This window comes from Artibeus jamaicensis, unplaced genomic scaffold (genome assembly GCF_021234435.1).
Source record: "Artibeus jamaicensis isolate MK-2021 breed Jamaican fruit bat unplaced genomic scaffold, CSHL_Jam_final contig_1015, whole genome shotgun sequence".
NCBI classification, from domain to species: domain Eukaryota; kingdom Metazoa; phylum Chordata; class Mammalia; order Chiroptera; family Phyllostomidae; genus Artibeus; species Artibeus jamaicensis.
Genome location: NW_026521194.1, coordinates 17193950 through 17218031, shown reverse-complemented (window position 1 = coordinate 17218031; position 24082 = coordinate 17193950). Strand labels below are relative to the sequence as shown.

The 24082-nt window shown below is 44.4% G+C and overlaps 1 protein-coding gene across 4 annotated transcripts in view; it reads right to left on the bottom strand.

Moving 5' to 3' along the window:
- The window catches only part of KLF7 (KLF transcription factor 7), an 86747-nt gene that overhangs the window by 24288 nt on the left and 38377 nt on the right, over nucleotides 1-24082 (bottom strand). Inside the window, exons 2-4 of one of the 4 annotated variants that reach the window (XR_005085365.2) lie at nucleotides 21091-21721; nucleotides 6841-7093; nucleotides 6304-6557 (exon numbers count right to left, since the gene is read on the bottom strand). Coding sequence is in view for 3 of the 4 variants with exons in the window: in XM_037165935.2 (XP_037021830.2) it covers nucleotides 7026-7093; nucleotides 21091-21721 (699 nt within the window). In the remaining variant the exon portion in view is untranslated. The other 3 variants (XM_037165936.2, XM_037165935.2, XM_037165934.2) reach the window with 3 other exon arrangements.

Below are 24082 nucleotides of genomic sequence, written 5' to 3'. Positions count from 1 at the left end.
AGACTGAGGGGACAAGGAAAGGGTCTCTGCAGAGGAGGCACCCCAGGTGGGAAAGGCCCACGTTTGCATGCCAGCAACACAAGACCCACGGTGTCTGATAAAGGCATGTGCACAGATGTGTGGAGGACCCTAAGATGCTGTAGAACCATCAGGACAGGTGTCCCAGAGGAGATAAGCCTCATGGACACTTGAAGGATGCTGGGGACAAGAACGGTGGACATTTCAGGAAGAAGGGGCAGCATGTGCAAAGGCCCAGAGATGGAAGTCAGCAGTTTGTTACAGCTGAGATGAACGATGAGTATATGAGAAGGAGTTTCAGGAGTGAACTGGAGAGGCGGTAAGAGGCACACCTGCACCTTCAAGAACAGAAGGCCATGTTTAATGACCTAAGTATCCCCAAGACTCAGAAAGTTAGAGACATGCCAAAGGCCCTTGATCAACTTGATCGGACAAACATACCCATACATTACTAGTCCTTTCAAACCTTCTTTTGAGCTTGTAGCCTAAATCCTCCCACATCTTTGTTCTGCTACTCCATAATAAGAAAACACAATGATTAAAGCCACCCATGGAATCCACATTAACACAGAAACACGTGCGTGCACCCTAATCTGCAAACAATTCAGCACAAACATGTTGACACCCACATATGCAGAAACACCCTCATGCAATCTGTCAGCCTCTATCTCTCTAACCTCAAACAGTCCTGACTTTGTCAGTGCCAAACCCAAGGCTACAAAACACTTTCTCTTCATTCTTCTACTGAATCTTCAACATGCTACAAAAAAGACAATGCAATGATATAAGAAATATTAAGATGTGGTAAATTAGACCCTATATGCTTGCTCTGTCAAGTAATTAATTTCCTAGTCACTTCATAGGATTCCAATAGTGCAGTAGTCACAAAATGCAAAATGTACATTGTTTCCAATCAAAACTGCTGGCATTCCACAGGGACCCAGGTTTCACGCAGTTATACTGATTTTGCAATGAAGTAGGATTTTTCTCTTACCATGTATACACTAGAATTTCAGATGTCAAATGTTTCATGTTAAAATGTCTGCATGGCAGGCTAAAAAGAAACTGTGAAGACTGAAGAGCACAGTGGCAACTGCAACCTCTGCGTGTCCTTCTACATCCATTCTCTCCTTTTGTTTAGACTAAGAGATCCCCCCAAACTTAGTTGAGCTCACTGCCACCCAGAATGAAGACCCTGTCGCAGTTCCTTTGCAGTTGCGTGCTCACACAGGACCAAGCTCTAGCTGATGAGATGTGAATGGAAGTGACAAGTGCAATTTCAAGCTGCATTCTCTTATAGCTGCATGAAAACTAGGTTCCTAGAAAGTAGGCCTGGGGGTAGCCATCTTGAATTGCGTGGACGTGGCAATTTCTTGAGGGTGGAAGCCCTCAGGACGGGCAACCAATACGATGGAAAGAATCTGGGCTTCTGACAGCTTCTTGGAGCACAGCCCTCTGAGAGCCTGGACTTTTATGTGAAAGAGAAAAAAGAATCTTACATCTTCTTTAAGTTTCTGTTGGCTTGTGTCTCCATCACAAATAATTTCATTTATGTTCTTATTAGTTCAACAGGCAACAGCCACAAATAAATGATACACACTCAAATGGCCAGAACTTGCAATATAAACATTACTTCACATCTCACTTCTTTTCTTCACAACAGTCGCCAGACCTTCGTTAATACTGTCTCACGTGTCCAAGCACAGCCTAGCAGAAAACACATACACAACTCACCATCAGGGGACCGGGGTTCTAGTCCTAGCTTTTCCTATTACTGTGTGATCTTAGAAAAGTTATATACTCTTGGGTCTCACTTTCATCCTCTGCACAATGGGGCTATCCCCTTCTTGAACGTTGGCCCCACAGGACTGCTGTGAAGTGTGAAGAGAAATGACCTGTGTGCAAGTGCCGTGCATACTGTAAAATTCTATAAAAGCCACGAGATTATTAACATAGTCCAAACAAAAATCCGTCTGCATTCAACCCACCTTTATTCAATCCATTTTAATTCAAGGTGGCTCTTATCAACACCCAGTGCCCAGATATACCTCACTGGTGAAGAAAAGGCCAGAAATCACCTGGTTCTAGCTAAGATGGTTAGAGATCAAGGTTAAAGTGTTAGGAGCGGGCTACCTCCTGGGGCTGGTCTTTCTTTTCAGTGGTGACACCTCAAGCCTCAACTCTTCAACTAGCAAAATGTCACTGATTAAAACACCGAAGGAACCAGACAAAACACCACAACTAAACACCAAGTATAGGAAAATAGCCCAAAGCCAGTGCATCACTAAAATATGGTATATACCAGGTCTGTCCAGAAGTCCACCATTGTTATTATAATGAGAACAGTTTGTGTGACATCGCTATAACCTGGCAGCCAAGGAGCATGGACTGGAATGCGCATGTGTGAACAATGACACTTCACTGTACTAGTCAGTGGGGGTGGCAGACACCATTGAGTGAGCATTTGTACTGTGTAGCCATTGCAGTCAAGATGACTGAGAGAGCAGAGCAGCAAATCTGCATCCAATTTTGCATTACGCTTGAACATTCCTCCAGGAAACATTTCCGATGAGTCAGAGGCCACAGCCATGGGCAACTGGAGAGGGGCAGCTTCATCAGGACAATGTGCCTGCTCATGCATCACATCTGGTGCAGAGTTTTTTGGTGAAACATCAAATCACCCAGGTGACTCAGCTCACCCACAGCCCAGATGTGGTGCCCTGCAACTTCTGGCTTTCCCCCACAACTCAAATCACGTTGGAAAGGGAAGAGATTTCAGACTGTCTATGAGATTCAGGAAAATACATGGGGCAGCTGATGGTGACTGGGAGAACTGTGAGGTCCCAAGGTGCCTGCTTTGAAGGGGACTGAGGCATCACTGACCCAGCTACAAAGTCTCTTGTATCTTCTTCAGTAAATGTCTCTATTTTTCAGAGTACATGAGTAGATACCTTCTGGACAGACCTCGTATTTTACCAGGTCTCGTATTCGCTGAAATATATTTGGCTTTTCTATTGGATACATGGGTGGTAGAATCAAACCCTGATGAAATGTCTATTATTTGTCTTCTCACACAGATATACAAAGTGTTGTATGCAAATTAGATAGTAAATGTACTTTTCCAGAGAATCTACCTTGAACGATCATCCTGCGCCAAGCCCTGTGCCCTGACTCCACCCAACCTTGACTGAGGAGAGTGTTTTACAAATCCTGGGGAAATGTGCTACTGACTAACATTTATCACGCATGCGTTATGTGCTGGGCATTACAAAACACTACGGGTTTTATGTATATTCTCCCCTTTAATCCTCGCAACAGCCCTATGAGATGCATGCTCTTATCTTATTCCACTTTATAGGTGAGGAAACTGAGAAATGAAGCCACTCACCAAGTTTGCCAATGTGTAAGCAGTACGGTCACAATTTAAACCTAGGCTGTCCCACCTTCAGAGTCTACAGGCTTAACCACTACCTCACTCTGCCTCTTCTTTAATTACTTACAATCACAGCAGGATAAATGTTTACATCTCCTTTGGAAATATTTGCAGATAAAAGAAACCTTTCAACTGGAAAGAGTGTCTGAACAATTTAGAGGCACCCATACAGTAACTGTTCTTTTAAAAAATAAGTAAGTAAAGGAATGTCATCTCCTGAGACTGGAAACAGGGGTGTGACCAACAACTCGAGCTTCCTGCCCCAGGTCCCGCGCTCTCATCTTTAAGCTCATGCAACAGTATCACATGCTACAGGACCTAAGTTGCAGTTAATTTTCCTCAGAGGAGGCTGATAACCACAAATTCACGTTACCGGTGTGTTTCCATTTCATTCCCCTCACTTTCTCAAAAATCATCTGTGTCCCCTGACACAGCCCTAGAGAAACGAACCCAGGTGGAAACCCCCAAGGCCAATTGCAAAGCCAGGACCTCACTCTGAACCCCACCTCGGCTGCCTGAAGGCGCTGCAGCGCGGAAGGTGAAATGAAGCCGGCTCGGTGTTGGGCTATTGTCACAAACTCCTTAGCAGGGTGAGAGGTTCTTCACTCTCTGCCATATCGTCACCCACACCCCACCCAGAAACTGGCGAAGAGGAAGATCTGAAGTGTGTGTCCTAAGGGAGGGAGAGACACGATGGGGCTGAGGAATCAGGCAGGGGCTGGACCACGAAGGCTCGAAGACCTGCTCGGTCCTATCTGATTTCACATATGGCTCCTGAGCGCTTGAAATGTGAGCCATCTAAACCGGGATGTGCTCCAAGTACCAAACACACGCCAGGTTTCAAAGACTTGGGGAAAAAAGAATGTGAAATAGCTCATTAATCACTGTTTATATTGATTACATGTTGAAATGATAAGTTTGGATATATTACGTTAAATAAAAGCCTAATATTAAAATGATTGAATTAGCACAACTAATTGCTTTTAAAATAAAGCTTCTAGAACATTTAAAATCGCACGCATAGCTGACACTATGTGTCTCCACTGCACAGTGTTCTTAGGGGACCACACTTAAGAATGTGGACTTCATCCGAAGAGCAATGGAAGCCACTGTGAGATGTTGAACAGAGGCATAACATGGCTGGATTTAAATTTGACAAATGTCGTTCTGGCCACCAAATGGGGAAGGGGCTGCAGAGGGAGGAGAGCTGATGTGAGGAGACCCTGCAGGAGGTTCTACGACAGTCTGGGAGAGACAAGGTAGTGGCTGGAGCAGCAATGGTGTTGCTCCTAGCAGCAGGGATGGAGAAAAGTGAACAGATACAAAACATGGAAAGCAGTGCCAATGAGATGTGAAAACGGATGTAATAAGGGGAAATAAAGGGTGCGTATCGGGAGTGCCTCCCAGGGTTCTGTTGCCGAGTGTGGGCGGCCACTCAGCCCCACCCTCCCCTTTAGTAATTAAACATTCGGGTAGAACTTGCCCATCAGGTTACCCTGGGTCACGGTGGAGTTCCTCTGAAAGGGGCATAAATCATGGATGCTCTGGGTACTCTGGAACTAGTGCATGCTGTTCCAAAGTGCTCTCCTTCTGAAGAGCTCCCAGAACAAGTAATTCAAGATTCTGCCAAGACAAAAAACACTTAGGGAAGCTGTCGGAAACCATGAGGGTAATAGCTGCTGAGACCAGGAAACGCGTGGAAAACACAGCAAATGGGACGGGCCGTGGGGGAAGCAGGGAGGAAGGAGGTCTTGCTCCTCTGCCCCTTCCTGGCTTCCTTGCTGGGGAATTCCAGCAAAATATTGCAGGAGGCTCCAAATACTTCAGAGCCAGACCCGAACTTATTAGCTGCCTACCCTGGGGCTTTTCTAGACTTCCATTTTCTGCTCTCAAGGACGGGAAAATCACCCCCTACCTGGGGAGGGTTCAGGGCAATGACACAGGCCCAGGACCAGTCTGCCCCAAACTTGGCCTGGGACCATTCCACCTTTCCCCACCTCTCTCCTTTGCTGCAGAAAGGGGCAGCAGGTATGCGTAAACCTGCCACCCTCCAGCTGCCTCACCTCTCACTGGGAAAAACGCGACAATCGCAAGAGAAGCTGGGCAGGCTGTTTCAGCAGTAACAGCCACTGCTGCGGGGACACGGGTGGAACGCTCCTTCCAGGACACACATTATCATGAATAATTAAAGTGAAGCACAGCTTATTAAAGTAAATGAACAAAGGATGCCTCTGACATAGCAGCCACTTTTCAAATTTTTTTTTGTTTTGGTTGTTTTAGGAGAACATTTTTTCTCAGTTACAGCTCCTTCCAGTTTGATCATCTTCAGAAGCCTCCCTATCAATTTGGGTAAATTAGCAAGCTTCTCCATACGGAGCCGCAGCCATAAATCACCAATACGAGTGTGTATAAAATTATATAGCACGGGCCCAGTGTAATAATAAACACATTTATATTTTATAACTGCTGTTTTCTCCACCTTGGAGCTGCCTCACTAACGGGGCCAGGGGGGCTTGCCAGCACTTCCCCACCCGCCCGTGTTCAACAGTCTTGCTTTGTGTGCGGTTTTCCTGCCCCCTCCGCTCCGACCACTATCTGCCAAGTGCCAGCCAGCTCCTCTTTGTGCCGCGGCGGGCAAGGAATCGTTCCCGCTCGGGGCCGTCTGTGCAGCACAGCAGAGACACAAATGAGCAGGTGACCTTTCAAACCATGGCAAAACGGGCCCTTGACCCAGAGACCTCCAGACTTCAGTGGTTTCACTGTCTAAATCAGCCAACTGAAAAGAACTATGTTTGCACAATGTGATTGTGTTTACACAAAGATTTAACGCCTCAATACAGCAAAAGCTGCTCAGTTAATTTTAATTATTGCTTTATTCTTCTCACAACAGATTAAAAAAATGTTTAACAGTGAGCGCGTGGTAATTGATCCCATAAGCTTTGTGCCTATGGTCCTCCCAGCTCACACGATGACAGCAGTAGGGAAGATGTATGAAAGGTTTCCTTTGGCTGCAAGGATTCTTTCCAGTCCCTGCCTCTGCTTATTAACCGTTCTCCGTGGAGAAGATGGACGCCAAGGAAAACCACAGAGAAACTTCAAGGTCTGCCTGTGGGAGGGGGCAAAAGACACACAGGTGGGTGAGAAAGCTTTTTAAATGCTTAGTGGCAAATCCTAAGCAAGAGAAAGGTGACTATGAAATGGGAGTGGGGTCCTGCCAGTCATAACGATTTACTACCATCATTTCTTCGGCAGGCAGAACAAATAAAAGGGGAAAGTAAATCTGAAAATGCCAAGATGCACAGGAACACGAGACTGGACAAAGAAACCGATCTACTGTTCGGAGGCAAATAAGCCTTTGAATAAGTGGTCATATGTGTTATTCCTTGTACCTTCCAGGAATTCGTCTTTCGGTGCTAACATCTTTCCTTTCGTCAGACCTCTGGAAGAGGGTGCAAACGCCCATCGCTGGGAGATTCCTGTTGATCCGGTTGGCGGGGTGTTAGTTAGAAAGCAGCTCCTCAGCATGGGCTTTTGTGAACATGGAGGAGCAATGGCTGCACATAGCAGCCAAGTCTCAACCTGGGTCTGGGACCTTGCTTGTCATGGGCATTTGCAATTCCGGTGTCAAGCAAGTGTTTTTCTCTTAAGACATTTAGCACATCCATATAAGTGAGACAAAAGGGAGATAAAATAGGATTATCTTTAACTACACATTTATCATATGAATAAAAATAGAATTAAGAGTGATTTGTTCAAACTCCCCTAGAAAAACTCTGATCTGCCTACGACAACAACGTGTGACCCACACACCAACACCTGCCTACCCACGGCTTCCCCCAGCTGCTTCTCTCAGCAGCTTCTCTAAGGCACCTCTGTGTGGGTTTTCCAGTTCACTGATAAGAGAGGACTCCAGAGAGAAGTTTCCATCTACAATTTCTCTCCAAAAATCTTCTAAACTATGCAGTTCACTGGTAGTGAGATATCATCCTGAGAATCAACACCTTGCATTTGTTTGCATCTTCAACACTAGCTTGCATTCTTAAAATAGAAAAAAAAAAATCAATCAAGACCAAGGATTTTTAAGTTCAATCAAAATAGAATATATGACAGTCATTCCATTTTCTTAGCTATTCTGAATTTGTTGTCACATTGGACAAGTAACAACTCACATATGTGTGAAATAAGTAGGATGGCAAATATTAAGCGATTTGTTTTGCTGAACCGTAAATATAAGTTTGATTCTATTCTGTTTTAATTTAGCACTGATTTCTAAAGGAAAAATAGCTGATTTCTAAAGGAAATTCTGTTGAATGGGGTAGGCTCTACAGTTTGGCAGAGAAACCTTCGGGGAAAAACAAATCATTCTGAGCCTCAGTTTTCTCATCTGTAAAATGGGAATAATGAGAGTATTTTCCACATAGGTAGATGGGGGCTACATAAAATGAGGGATGTGAAAGCGGCTGGCAAGCTATACAGAGCAGTGGAAGTGGCGTGGTCACTGCGTGCTTACTTGCATAAAGCCATGATGTGCAGGCACCCACTCCAGGCTTGATACTCAATTGCTTCTCTTTCCCAAAGCTGATCTAAGTAGGCGTGCCTCAGCCTACCCTTTCTTGAGCACATCTGCTCTGGGGGAGCTGACTAAACAACCATCGCCACACCCGGTCTTCAAGATCAACACTACTAATTCCCGATAGGACTTAAAACTAAGGTCCAACCACAACTGGGACCCAAAACATGGCACTTCCCAGGACCCCAGGAGGCCAGCTCACTAATCGCAACCTTTCCAAGCAGCAGGGGATAAGCTAATCTGTGTGAAAGACACAGATGTCACGCACTCCCTACAGCCACATTGACATGTATGAGAAGAATAATGTCAGCAGTATTATCTCCAAACAGCTAGGACAATGCCCCACAATTATAATAGCATATTGTCCACTGTATCTGGGGATGACACGTCCGACAATGTTATTTTCTATGCATGTGAATGAATGTAGCTGAAGGGGCCAATACATAATTCACATCTCCTGACAAATGCAAGCATAAAGTACACGTCCATTAGATGATGCCTTTTAAATCCTTTTACCTGAGAGAGCGCCTTTCTCCCTGGAACCGGAATAGTGAATGAAAGGAAGTGTACTGACGTACCACATACTTCAATACAGTTTTCCCAATAAAAGTTCTATTTTCTGCTGAAAACACTTATCCTCAGTCTTATTTCTGCCCTAGGAGTCAACCTCCTTTCTGATGGGAAACAACAGTTCTGATTCAGGGAGGTTGCTGTCCGTGAGAGGACAGGTAGGAAATGATCGTTACTGTCTGGTCAGCTGGGCCCATTTCCTGGCTGAACGCCTCCCTCCCACGTACAAGCCTGGCAGGCCCTGTGATCCAAACCCCTGCCTCAGCAAAACCTCGCAGCCGCACAGGTCAGGAGCCTACCGCCAGCGGGAGTGGACGGCCGGTGAACAGCCGCCATCACAACGTGGCAGCTACAAAGCGGAGCCTCCGGCAGAGATGGGGATACTGAGTCCCAACAGAAGTAATAGATGGCACAATTTTTATATTTAGTCAACTTTTAGAAGATCAGAAGAAGGAAGGCAAGACCTGTTTGGTATTCTTAAAAGAATGAGGATGGATTTTGCTGGCGGTGCAGCGTAACCCAAAGAGAAAACCTGGAGAACAGCCAAGGCTGCGCTAGGCCAATGTTCCTCCACCTCTGCACCACTGACATTTGTCGCCGCTATGGTGGCGGCTGGCCTGTGCGCTATCAGATGTGAACAGCATCCCTGCCCTCCACTTACTAGATGCCAGAGCAAACTCCCCCGAGATGTGACAACCCAAAAATGCCTCCAGACATTGGCAAATGTCTCCTGAGGAGCAAAATCAGCCCAAGTTGAGAATTGCTGCATTAGGCAACTAATGGTCTCACATTTGGGGAGATCGGCAGGGCTAAAAGCTTTGCCCTCGCACAGAATGGCCTCTTTAGCCATTGAGAGGACGCGTCAATATCCGCCTTGACCAGTCATGTCACTTTCATGTTCCTGCCTGAACCTCATCAGCCTCACAAGTTCCAGAAGGGTCAGAAAGGCCCGACGACCTGGATCAGCTCCTGTGGCGAGCAGGCAGCCACCCGAGGGGTGAGTGCAGGGCGTCCCACCTAGGGCTGAGGGGCTGAACCCAAAGGCAGTGGTTGCCCATGGAAGAAGCACCTCTGTCTGGTTTGCACGAAGGCATAACACGGGTGAGCAGCAGCCCTGCTGGGCAGCCAGCAGTCATCAGATACCTCTTCCCAGCTTTGTCAACTGCTCCACCTCGTGCATGAGGTGGCTGCTTTGTGTGAAGAGGAGAATTAGCAAAGCAAGTTTTTGTGAGGGAGGGGAATCCTAAGGTTGAAGCAGCTAGAGGAGTACCTCCCTTCCTCAAGCCCCAAAGTGTGCTTGTGCTCCCACTATCTCTCTAAACACGCAGACGTCTAGAGAATAAAGATATGCCCGCCTGGAAGCACAGGGAAGCAGCGCAGAAGTGGGTACTGGTGTTCGTTTACTGCTGAGGCTACCCAGGACTACTTCGGCCTTTTCAAAGACGCTGCCTTGAGTCCCCCAGGTCCTACCAGAGCCAGAATGCAGACACGTAACCACAGTGAGGGACGGCTGAAGAGTGGTGGACAAGACAGACACTGGGGGCCTTTTCGCCCCAGGTCCTGCTTCAGTTAGCAAGGGACAGTGTGCAATAACACACAGAAAGTTGTTATTCTGACACTCTGCCATTAACAAAGACTAAACACTGAAACAATCAAAACCACCTCCTCCCAAAGATGATATAAAACTTGTCAAGAGATGAAGGGGATGTTCTGACTTATGACAGCTCCTCATAATCAAATGGCTAGGTCTTTTAACGAACCAATACTGCTGAGTGATTAACAACTAGTCCTCTCAAAAGTAGCAGATATAGGACTATATCTGCTCCATAGTTATCCTCTGATAATAAGGTTTCCTTTTGCAGTTTGATCGTTACCAGCTAGCTGGTTTCCTTAAGATCTATGGCATATTCTCTCCATCATCCTAGCCTCGTTTGAGGCCTTCGATCTATTTTAAGGATGCTTTGAGCAGGAATGATTCCACAGAGCCTGATCCGATCGTAGAGTGGCACGGCTTACTGCTCAGAATAGAGGTCCTCCTGCTTCACTTTCAGTCGCGGATGGAAGGTCTCATTAGTATGGGAAACCAGAACCAGCCACTGGCATCAAGTAAGAGTTGCCTTTGAGAACTATTGCTGTGCGTAGTCACAGCAATAGTCACACAACATGCTCTGAGTTTTCTCAGTAAAAGAGCTCCTTCCCTGGGAGATGAAGTTGCCTCTTCAAGGAGCCCCAATTTACATACATTTCTCAACTATTTAAAGTGAAACCTTCTTGAAGCATCACTTCACTTCTAAAGGATCTTTCTCCCTACACTTCCAGTGACAATGTCAATATTGCTGAAACGGAAAGCTCTACTTAAATAGGAGATACAACTATATGGAAAGTAATTACCCTTGTTTAAATCACAAAGCTGGTTTTAGATTTATTTTGTACCACATTTGTTTGTTATGAGGAGAGAAAATAAGGTGTGCAAAACATGCATTATTTCTACATAAATACAATGTATCACCAAAAAGTACTTGAGACGTGCTGTGCACGCGACAGGAATGAAATCTAGAATGCAAATTCATGGGCCTAGAAGCTTCTCCTTGCTCCTTCTAAATGAATATGACATTTGGGGAAAACCTTGTAATCATTTTTAGTCCATTTTATTTCTTACTTTAAACCTGTCTGATATCAAGAAGCATGGCTACAAAGGAATTTGGACCATTTAAGAGATAAAGTGGCACTATTCTTAATATGTTAAAAATGCTGCCTTGTTAATAAAGTTAGTCATTTTAATGTCTGCGCAAATTCTATCATGCCCATATCAAATTTAGGTGTGTCATAATTTGCGAGTTTCTTCTTAAGAAGACTGAATCCACCATTTAAGTAGTAAGTCTTCAAATGTCTTGTTTCTTTTGAACCATATTCAAAAGGTAGGCAGAGAAAAGAAACACTTCCAAGATTCTAATGTGTTTTCATAGCTGAAAGATTTAGTTGAGAAAGCAGGATGAGGGGACGCAGGTGCCAGACATTGTGTAGAATTTGCACTTATGCTCCATTAATTGCCAGCATATCTTCCCTTTTCCTTCCCCTCCCCCCCATTAAATCCCTCTGGAAAACAGCAGAGCAGCAGGCCCAGACTGGTACCCAGCAGCAACACCAGAAGCAGAAGTAGCCAATTAGCCTCCAGAACACAAAAGGGGTGGGGGGAAAAAAATGATGCAGTTACCTAGCAACCAGAAAGAGCAGAAACAGCTGTGTAGCAGGCCCAGGCTGGTACCCAGGCAGAAACAGGATAGCCAATTAGCACACTGTATTTAATGCTGATGTGGTTTCCTAGTAACAGGCTGTACAAGTCTGTCTGTTGCATTTCTCCTTCCCTGCCTCACATTTTCCTCAATCATGCACAGTATTACTATTTGCCCTAATTACTGTTTCTCCACTGCTTCAAGTGGCCATTATTTTGTCCCCAGAGAAATTGGAAGAACTCAGAAAAAAAATCTTCTGTAATGACAGTATTTAGTTCCAAATTCAGATTAGTTGTAAGCTTTGAGACACTAAACAACAACAAAGAATGAAAAGAAAGCCTACAAAAAACCAAAAAAGCCAGCAGACTGCTTTCTGCCTAAATTTCTTAAGTAGTCTATGGTACCTTTTCTTCATGCTAATATTTACATGTGGGTGAAGCAAAAAAATTAATAATGCGTACTCTCATTTTGCCATTCACTACATTTTCGAATAGGCTGAATCCTATGTACTTGAATTTATTCATATTGATTTTCTGACACTCTCTGCTGAACACTAGGAAAATAAAATGTCTTATTACCAATATCAGAGAAAGAAGATGTACCTTTTGTTGCTTCTTTTAAAATACCAATACTAGTTTCAATAGGCTCATGACCAATTGAGAATTCAATATGAAGAATCATAATCTCCTTTCTACAACAGGCATTGAGTACAGGTGATTCAAACATCGTATTAGAAATTAACAATCACATTAATGAATTCCAGTGAGGCAACATTAAATCACATAAACACACAAAATTAAGACAGACAACTTTTAAACAGGACTACTGCACAGCTATCTTGAAATATTTCTTACTGTATCTTGCTACTCTTGTATATACTAAAAATACATATCAGGCTCAACCTTTTTCTTAGGTTCTATTCATCAGGGCACAGATTATGTAATTCTGCATGAAACTCCTAGAACCTGCCTCACCTGACAGTGGCTTTAGTCCTGGAACAATCTATAGTCCTTCTCACAAAATTGCCTTGTTGTGAAAACAGCAAAGGCTCCAAAGCAGCAATTTTCAAACTTTTCATCTCATGGCATGTATAAATTAATTACTAAAATTCTGCAGCACACCAAAAAGTACATTTTTGCTGATCTGACCAAAAAAAAAAAAAAAACCAAACAGGTATGATTTTGATTCATCCATACCAGATGGCTGTGGATGTTGTGTTGGCTGTTGTCATTTTTTTTTTATTTGACAGTCTAAGGGAAAAGAGGTCAGTGCCCCTGACTAAATAGTCAGATACTGAATGTTTCAATAGTTCTTGCAGTGCATGGGTTGAAAATCGCTGCTCTAAAGAAAGACAACATACACTGTTACACACCCAACGGGGCGATAGGGCGATACTCCACCGCAAAGGAAAAGAACTTTCTCAGAGGACGGTGGCTCCTGGCTTCCTGCTCCCAGCAAAAGGCTTTTCATCAACTTTAGCTCACCTAGTGAAGCGGTTGAAACTATGCCGTCTTAATAAACTTGGGACTTTTTAAAATTGTACACTGGCTGCCTGAAAATACTATGCGTAGTACTGTTTGACATGACTGAATTCCATAAATTAAATCAGTTCTAGTAATGGGAAGAGGATACGTTCTGAAGGTAGAAATGACCACAACAACAAAAAGCCTCGGTTATGGTTTCTGATACCAGATGAGTGGTTTATAACATAAATTTACTTAAAAATTTTAAAACTCATAACCTTTGAAGGAACACATGTATAGTCCCAAAAGGAAGGGTGTCTGCCACGCAGGCCTGATTTGGGACAAAGCTGGCCCTCGGTTCCGTAAGGAACTGGCAGTGGGGCATCCTGGTCTCCCATTTCTAAAAGCGTAAGAGGTCGAATCCTGGTCAGTCCCCAAGTCAATAAGCACAGAGGATAAAGAAGAAGGTAGGGTGAACAGAAACATGCAACAGACCAAGAAAAACTTATCCTGACTACAGACACTCTTCAATAATTTAAGTGGCTTAACCTCCATTATAAAAGCTAGTCACGTCTTCACACTGGCGCCTGAACACGGCAGGAATGGGGAACAACGCCATTACTGGTTGGCCAAATAACCAGCACATTCAAAAGTCACTAATTTGATTGCTGTGAAGGGTCTTGCTTCTACTAACATTTAGCCTCATAGCTGCCATAACAATACACTACTTTTTTTAGTGTTTGAACAGAAGTTACTCTTAGAAAATGTGGAAAACCTAGTAGCAGGGGAGGGAAAAGGGTGCGAGGGAGGCAGGCGTGCTGCTCCAGCTCCCAGCACACCCCCAGCTTGTCTCCGACCTGCCTGCAGATTCCTGAAATTCCATTAACAGTTTCCTGCAACTGAACATTAAAAAAATAATAATGAAAGATTTCAGTGTTTTACAATGGCTGATGGACGTGTCATCTACCAATCCTGTGTATGGCCACCAGATCCTTTCTGATGTAAAGGAAGGCTTCAAAGGCAGGAAGTGACTGGGCGCAGAAATGCATCGGGTATAAGATGGGGCATGAGGAAGGAAGAAACTGAAGTGTCAGAAGCAGGTCTGCCCAGGGCAATCCACTTCATCTCTACTAGGGTGGGGACAAGTCGAAACGGTCTCGTTAGAAAGACCCAGCCTCTCCGTTGGCACCCGAGTAGCCTGGCAGAGCTTTGAGTCCCATTACAAACAGGCCATGGTCAGTGGGATTCCCAAAGAGTTCCACTCACTTACCAGAACTAACCTCCTTACATGAAAAGTGTGTTTTCTCATGATCCATTTTCAAGGTTTTAGCTGAAATTTCTACTAAATTCAACTTGGGATCAGTTTCTAAATGTAATGACTTTATGAAGAATATATTTCAGGCTTTTCCATCAAAAAGCAAGGTCTTCAGAGACGGGGAAGGAACAGTGTCTTGTACAGCAGGTTTTCAATAAATAGCAGATGATGAAATATGTATTAATTTCATGTTCTTATTTTGCTCTCCATTCTTATTTTAACATGTTTATTTACTGTGTGACTACTAATTATCCATTAAAAGGACATCTGGAATAGGCATCTCACAAAGCCTACATTTATTACTATATCATAATGATAAAATAAATGTGCTCATTGTGCATATGCTGAGTTTAAGATATTCTGCCCAATATATGTTTACCTAAATTTATCTTCATAAATGTTAAGAGCCAGCATGAATTAATTGCTAAATTATCATGTGGTGAAACTCGAAGTCATTTTCTGAACCATAAAATTCTCCCATCCTTTCCCACCACCTCATTCACACTCCCTTTTACAAACCCTTTCTCCTAAATCTCGAATATGCTAAATCCAAGACATCAAACATTCCTATTAAACTCTCTCCACCTCATGAACTGAACAGTTAACCCTTATTCTAGTTTCTATCCCATAATCGGGGTTTAATGAGTCTCTGCCTCAACACATGGATAAACATCAGCAGCCACGTGTCTCAGAATATTAAAGGCCCTTTAATGTCTTAGAATTGCCCTATTTCAGTTGCCATTGTATAAAATCAAAGAATTCTTATCTATGGCACCAAGGAGGCTGAATGTGGTCGATGAGTCCCCTAGCGTTCTAGACTGAGGTATTCAATTTTTGTCCTGCTGATATGCCTGACCTTGAATTAGGGCTTCCATTTATATACATTAGTGTATTATCACATTGGCATCGTTTAAGAACATGCACAGAATCAATAAACACCCTGTCCAGAAAGAGAAAGGTGACTTATCTCGGAGCCACCCGTGCTGCTGCTGGCCACTGACAGAAGCCCTCGCTCGCAGTTCTCTAAGCTGCCTTCCCTCCCTCCTCTGCTGGCCCCCCACGGCGCAGTGCCCGACAGCTGCGGGCACTGGAGACCTGTTTATGGAATGACCGACTGAACAAAGTAAATAAGATGCAAGGTGATCTATCAAACGAGACGCAAGCCTAGGGGACAGGAGATATTGGTCGAATTTTAATTCTGCCCCCGGCAGGTCATATAACCTGGGCTAAGACATTTTCATACTTTTGATCCTCAGTTTCCCCTACACGTGATAACGTTTGCCCTTCTTATTTCATAGGTACAGAGTGTTAACACTTGTCACTTTAATGAGTCCACTGGGACTGTTACAAGAAAGTCTCTCTTTAATACTTAGGTTTAAAAAATGGTTTAATAGTAATGACCATGGCAATGGTAGCTATAGCAGTAACAATAATGGGCCTGGAAATGGAAGACCATCCTTTGCAATTTCCTCGCTCTGGGTCTTTGTCACTTGATGAGGCACTTTGTTTCAAAGTCCCTCCCACCTCTTATCTATTTAGGAGACACTTAGAGTAGTTCTCATTGTCGACTGGTACTTAAACTATATGATTCTCATTTCCTCTTAATAATCGGTTATCAAGAAAAATATCTATTTGACTCCTTTTTCTTTCATTAGTTAGCACAGAAGAGCTTGGACTGGGGCAACAGTATTTTGGTCCAGTCCTGGCCCAACCACTTAGGGGCTATGTGAGGTTGGACAAGTTGCTCGACCTGTCTGGACCTAATTTTCCTCGTTTATGAAATAAAAAGAGTACCTATGTCATTGTATGAACACAAGGATTAAAAGGATTAATATTTGTAGAAGACTTCAAAAAATGCACAGCAAGTGCTTCATACTGTTTGTTGAATAAGTAAAAGAAATATATTTCAAACTTTCATTACATGTATAACATAACCACTTTGGTTTGCCTCTTAAACACAACGCTCACCTTTCTGTTTGTAATATTTCAGGCCACCTTTTCATTTAAAAACGAACCACTTCCATAAACCCTAATTCAACTTAAGAGATTGTGCCACATCTTGATCAATTATGACTTGGCCCAAAGCAGATATAAAATGCTAATTGCACGCGTGTATCACCGTCTGAAAACATCCTTTTCATCCTTCACTGCACAATCTACAATGTTCTCATCACCACCCATGGATTACACTAAAGTAACCCCAGTCCCCAGAGAGAACCTTCCAACTAGCACATGTGAGGACATGGCCTCTTTCCTCCCTCCTTCCTCCTCTGTGACCGGCCACCAAAGACTTCATTGCCACCCTTTGTCCTGACTTTACTAACATGACTCACTCTTATTAGTACAAATGTGAACATCCTTTTATATGAATTTCCATACTAGAAAAGTCTGCTCATTTAACACAAAGCATCAGGCTTTTGCTTTTTTTTTTTTCCATCCGAGATGTGATCAAGAAGAAATGTGAAAAAGAACTTTTTTTTTGCACAGCATCTACTAACATTTTAACAAATTAATTTTTGCTAAAAGTGAGCACAATAAATTGATTTTTAGAAAAATGAAAGTAAAGGTTTCTCCTGCATCAAAATATCAGAATTATTTAGCTGAGTCCAAGAAGATGATCGTAATGGTTGAGTCACTGAGAAAGAAAAAGATATTATCCAGAGAGCAGAAACAGAGCGGAGGAGAAAGGTCTGTGGCGGCTCGGCTACCGAAGTACATCTTCCACCCGTGTCTGCACTAGCGCTCATCCCGATGAACAAACCACGTGTCCATTTTTATATGCTTCTTTTCACTGAGATTTTGCTGCTTCACAATATTCCCTTTGTCCCAGTCCCAGCATAATCCTCTTCCACCACCCCCACCCCCCGGCTCCCCATCCATAACTTCACCTCCTTGGGTAACCCGTATTTGTGCCCTAGCTACCAACTTGAACATCTGCTACCTGGAAAAAAAATCACCTCATTGTCTAACATCCTCCAGGGCAAAAGTTTAAAGGATTCAGCATCCTCAAAGAACAGCCCAAGGGGGTGGAGTGGGGGGAGCATACTTTTTCCAGCTCAGTAAATTCTAAATTCTGTCTATATAAAGATTGAGTGAAGAACACTTTAAAAAATTCCTCCATGCAAGCAATCTTACCTTGCCAACAAAGTATTGTCTTTCTTGTGCACAAAGAAAGACCTGCACATTGGATTTCATTTCCTTTTTTGCAACTATCTCCTTTTCAACATATCAACATATATAGAAGAGAGAGCATATATACAACTGTTCTCTAAAGAACAAAATGCCAATATTTCTCCTGGATGGTTTGCTTATCCTTTTTTTTTCTGTCCCCAAACACTTCCTAACTGAAAAATAAGGAAGTATTTTTGCAGCATTAAAGTGAGCCCTGTGTTAAAATAGCTTGCTTGAATCCAACCAGAACCCATTTTTTTTAAACTTCATTTCAACATTCCTCAGCAGCTCTTGCCTGTCCACTCACTTTTATCAGCAGACTCATCTTGAATTCCCAGCACCATATACCTTTGCCCTCAAGCTTTTACTAGTCCATTTCCCTGATATATCTGCACTTAATTTGGTTCCATCTTTCATGCTTTTTTCATTATTCTTAGTTCATCCACACCACATAAATTATCACCTTTGTTTTCAGTTCCCCATGTGCCCCATTCACACCAATTCCAAATAAATACTTCTGATTCTCATCCATTTAATCCAAATTAATTCATATTCCCTCCCTCCATCCTTCATTCCCATCTCTGCGTCCCTCCTGTCTGTTTCTCTTTCTTATAAGCACATACTTTCCCCTCCATGCTTGTCTCTGAGGATGCAAGGTGATTGCTTCCTGTGTTGTCTGAGAAAAGCCCTGGTCTACATTCGGGTCAGCTTCAGTGGCCAATGCCTGCACGTCCAGTCCCACCCTCCACAATGGTGTCCCTGAGCATCATCACCCGCACACTGAAAAGTACAGGAGAGAGGACAGAGGGCTTCTTGCTTTTTGCTGGTATTTAACTTTGGCTAAGTGGCTTATTGCTAGTTTATATAGAGCTGGAGGTGGGGGGTGGTTTGCCATGAAAACATCACTGCTCAATATCTACAGCAATAGTAATAACTACAATGAATGCTACCACTATCTTTTAATAAGCTCTTACAAGTACTTTACATATAGTTTCTCATTTAATCTTCAAGACAACTTAGGAGGTAAACACAAGTGTCTCTGTTTTACAGATGAGGAAGATGGGAATGAGTAAGGAGAAATAACTTACACAGGTCACAAACCTAGGAAGTAGCAGAGCCAAAGCTCAAACCCAAGCCCACCCAACCACAAAGCCCTGCTCTCAGTGCCTTCCCCTCGTGGCAGGGTCTTTCCACTTCAGTCCACCAGATGGAAAGTGGTGAGACATGCCGGGGAACATAATGAGCTCCACCTTGATAATCAATCACCGAGTGCACAATGCCCCTCAAACAAAGTACCAAATAACACATCACCCCAAAGAGTGATCCTTCTGACACAACACATCTGTTGGGAAGAAGGGATAAGAAAAAGAAGAAAATGCTCTGAACTCCCTTCTCATCCCCCAGAAAGGAATCTCTGCTTCCCCGGAGCTGTCCAGCCACCGTACTAGGCAGGACCTGTCTTAGTATCAATAATTCCAAAATGTGTCCATCATCATGAATTCTATATACCCCTAACGAAACTCAAAGGTCTCACCTCATCCTGCTTTCTCTGGTTTCCTAAGGGGAGTGGGAGATGAGGCAGGACTGCAGCATGGAATACTGCAATGTCTTGTCATTACTTGACTCGTGTCATTACTTGAGAAAGAAATGACCTTGAGGACAATACCACAAGAGAAATAACGCTGACAATAGGAAGCATTAGCCTTGGTGTGTGTGCAGTGGAGAACTTGAATGCCAACTCTGATGGGAAACCGTGAGTGGGACTCTGCACCTGAGCCACGGGGCTCAAAAGCTGTCTTAGGAGACCTTCCCACGAACCGAGCAAGAGCCACGAGGGAAATGAAGTTCAGCATAAGAGGAGTGCGTGCCTGAGTCCCGGGCTGAGAGGAAGCAGTGTCAATGCTCATCCTCCTGTGGGAGGATGGGAAGAACTTTGTGGCTCAAAATGGTCATTTCTTCTAATCACATCATTCATCCCTACTGCAGGGAAGTCCTCCTGTACTGAGTGAAGACATTTCACAGAACCCAGATCAGGAGAGCTGAAAGGGGCTGTAGGAGCCAGATTATATGACTGATGTGGGCAATGAGGCCCAGTGAGGTAAAGGGACACACTCAAGGTCACAGAGCTAGTTAGTGGCAGGATGAACCCAGGCTTTTCTGCTTTTCCAGCCAGTGAACTTTGCAGTGCATGATTCCTTGGTGGCACAGTCCAGAGACCACCGGAGAGCCCCGGAAAGACTAGTGGTGAGCCCCCAAAGAACTCTTGTCAGATACCTCCTAGCTGAGACTCATCACCCACTTCTCTCCAACAATACTCTTGCTCTGCTGCTCATACTTTTGGAGTTTTCCCTATTCAGCTTGTACAGTGCAAGCAGCAGGCAGAAACCATACCGGCAATATGCTGTCGGGACTTGTTTAAAACCCATCAATGACAGTAATTGCTCCTTCGATGCTAACACCAAGAGGAGATGCCAGCCCTAAAGCTTCCATCTCAATGTAGAAAACAAAGACCAGTTTCAAGGAAAATGCCAATCTCAGCCTTTTCTCTGTAAACCCCATTCTTCCAAATCATCCCATCACTCCCAAGATGGATATGATTCCTGGGAGTCACAATGGAAGTCCTGAGTAAAATATGCAGTCCCCGTCGGTCCCCACCCCTCGCCTACCACACACATAATCACTTCAGCAACTTCTCAGTAACAAGCTCATTAAAAAGCCATTCTGCCATCTCTCCATAAAGCACGCGCCGAGAACAATGCAAAAGAGGAGATGCCAATTAATTATAGAATGATCACATCTAATGAACTTTGAAACCCTCCTGCTGCTGATGGCTTTGATGAAAAATCACGGATGCCGGGGAGAGAGTGAATGGGGACACCCTGGCTACCTGGTTTAACTGAGTTCTTTCACGTGTCCCTCCTCAGATCCCAGTGTTGATTGAAACTACAGAACTACACTCCCGAAACAATGAGAAGTGTCAGAGAGTGACAGCTGCAAGGATCACGCAGGCCTGGAAGTCGCACCACCAGAGCCTCGTTTATGCAACCCCAGAACTGTTCGATCCTACGCTGTGGTCAGCACTGCTCCTGAAAGGGTCTCACCAGCCAGCGAGTGACAAACCCATGTCCTGTGCTCAGGACCTCGGGAGATCTTAAGGTAACGAGGGAGTCACCTGCCTCCCCACCCCGGCCCTCCTGCCTTCCTATCACCTCCTGGTTGGCAGGGATGCCATTTCTTGGAACAAAGAGAAGCCCTTCCCACCAGGAGGCTCAGGGAGGGGAAAGAAGAAACCACGTGCGGCCAACTTGTACCACTACCTGTGTGAGTCCTCTGGTGGGCCTTTAAGTGGGAGCTTTTTGTATAAACTTTCCGGCACCCGTTAAACTGACAGCGGTGAACCCTCTTCTTGTTTTCGGGGCATGCGTCAGCCCCTGCCCCTCCTTGTTCACTGTCGCTCTGTCCACTCTTAACTGTCCCGGTTGCCGCCACGGCTGCAGCTGCTGTTGCCACCCCTCCCACCTTTACTGAGCTGAGTGCGGCCTTCTTGGCCACCAGTTTCAACGTCACTGTGCCATCCACGGCTGAGAGAGTCTGTGAGGTTTTGACCAGATGGCGGCTGAGCTCAGGGGAGGACGGGGGCGTTAATGAGGTCACTGCGTTGAGCTGGGCCTGGTTGACGGCTGTGTAGCTGTCTAGAGAAGAGCTGGTTGGCTGGAGACTGAGGCAGGTCTCAGAGAGCAACTTGTCCCGAGAGAGCAGAATGTCCACTGCCGAGCTCTTCTCGCAGATGGCCGCTTCCACAGGGAGCAGCAGGGGGTCTAAGCGCCGGAAGCTCTCCTCAATGCACGGGGGAGGAGAAGCGTGGAGGAAACAGTCCAAGTCCTCGCCAAAGGTCTCCGAGATCCTCCTTGGCTCCGTCTGTAGGTAGCGTTCCAATTCAAGGCATGTCTGCAGAGGGGAGGGAGGAGGGGAGAGAAACAGCTATCAGAGGCAAAGAACACCATGAGGCCACACCATGACAGGCAGAGGAGGAAGATCCAGAAAGATACAGAGAACGGTTTCATGGCCCGTATCTGAAAGTCTCCTGCTGGAAGGTCTGACCTTGTTATTTACTCCTTGAACACTCCTGAAGGAAGGGTTCAGAAGGTCACCTCATATGAGTTCAACTACTGCATCTGATGGGAAACTAGAGGCCCAGGAGGGCTCTCTCGCACCATCAAGATCCCAGAGAACATTCAAGGTTAAACTGACCCGCTGCCCCACAATCCAATTCAGCAGGTGAGATGCTCCAGGCTTCCCTAAGAGTTCCCACCTAAGCACAAAGCAACTGAGACAGACAAGGTCTCCACAGCAAGACGAGACTCCCCCTAGGCCAACTTCATCTCTCAAGTAGATGAGCAAACCACAAAGCTAAGCCAATTTCCCAGCTTGTTCTGAAGAACAAACCACATCCCCCCAAACTAAGGGGCGACCTTAGGCACAAGCAGCCCACATCGAGTCCTGCCTTGAGCACGGGCTCCCTGCCCATCAGGAGTGTACACTGTTCTAAAAGAATACCTGTACAACGCCCCCGTTGTTCATGGTAAGTCATTCAAAATATAATTGCTACATATTTTCCGGCAAGGAGCACAAGTCCATTACAATCAAACACAGCTATCTGACTTGTTAAAGATGAAACCCAATCTACTGTCAACAGAAAGTTTTCAACTGGTAAAGAAACAGAGAAAAAGGAACCGGAAGGTCGCAGTTTCAACAAATCTTCATCCCTGGTGCATCTAAGTCTCTGTAAGATGGTGGAAGCACTTTTATGGCAAAAATGGATAATGAAATTTCTGGTTTAAAAGCTTTCCTCATCTGAAAATCCTACTCTTCCAGAATCTTGGATAAAACCACGGTGCTTACTTATACCAGCTCAATTTGTCGTAACTTTTGAGCTTCAGCAGAGAAATACTAATGGCAAATTTTAAATGTGATGACCAGCTCCTAATTTATCGCCTCTGCACAGCCTCTGTGTTTCCAACCAGTGTTCAGACTCTAGGCCTTCATTCTCTTAGGAATGTATTTTGATGATATACTTAGTTGTGTTGCATCCGTCAAAGATTTTATTGTGGTGACATTTCAAAAGAGTGGTTTTTAAATCAACCTTCTGGTAAAATTCTGCATTACTGAATAAGAAAAACAGACTTGTTGCTATGAATCACCTGTGGGTCTCACGGTTGGTTTTTAACAGTATAAACTAATGACTACTTCCAATCTTCATTCAACTCTCATGTCACAAGTGTTCATTCAACTACTGTCTTCACAGCAAGATGCAGGGCTGTCTGCACATTAGGAGGAGAAGACTGTAAGAGCTCCATGAGATGCAGGAACGGAATAAGCAGTTACAAGCTAAAAATGATGTAACTTTACAAAGCAAGGTGATAGCAAGTAACACAATAATAAAATGTGCTGCTAATGTGCTCTTAGGAGATGAATGGACAATGAACTCTACACTCTATAATATGGACCAAGGAAAGCTTATTGGAAACGTAACTTTTAATTCTACCTCACTTATTAATTAAATAATAGCTCTTGCGGAGTAGCTCCCCAGCACCTCATACTTGAAACCAGCAACACTCCCAACCTTCTTAGGTCTAAGAATTTGCACCGTCCACACTTGCCCCTTTTCTGAATTCTAGGTCTCAAAATTTCCCTTTCCTTTTCCCATCTCATTGCTAGAAATTGTAATTTTCTTCTCTGTAGCATTAAAACCCGCAGTCTAAGCTCCAGTTAATTCACTTCTGAATTAAAGGATCTTACTCCTGAAACCTTCCTTAGACTTCCCCTTCTCTTTTTCTTTTTAAAAAATTTTATTTATTTATTTTTAGAGAGGGGAAGGGAGAGGGAATGAGAGGGAGAGCAACATCAATGTGTGGTTGCCTCTCACATGCCTCCTCCCGGGACCTGGTTGGCAACCCAGGCATATGCTCTGACTGGGAATCGAACCGGCAATCCTTTGGTTTACAGGCCGACCCTCAACCCACTGAGCCATACCAGCCAGGGCTCCCCTTCTCTTTTTAACTGTCGCCTACCAGGCACCCAACAGGTACATCATGTCTATCAAACAAAGATAACATGAACCTTATACCACTACTTTAATCATTTTCCTCCACTCCACACTACAAAAGCCATGTGCAGACACCCCATCCTGAACCATACTGAGGATCCAATCCCAGAAATGACCACTAAGCTGTGTCTTCTGGAACACAAGTAGTGCTTCTTTAGCTTTGTCCAAACAGCAGAACCAGACTTCGGGGACACAGACACGGT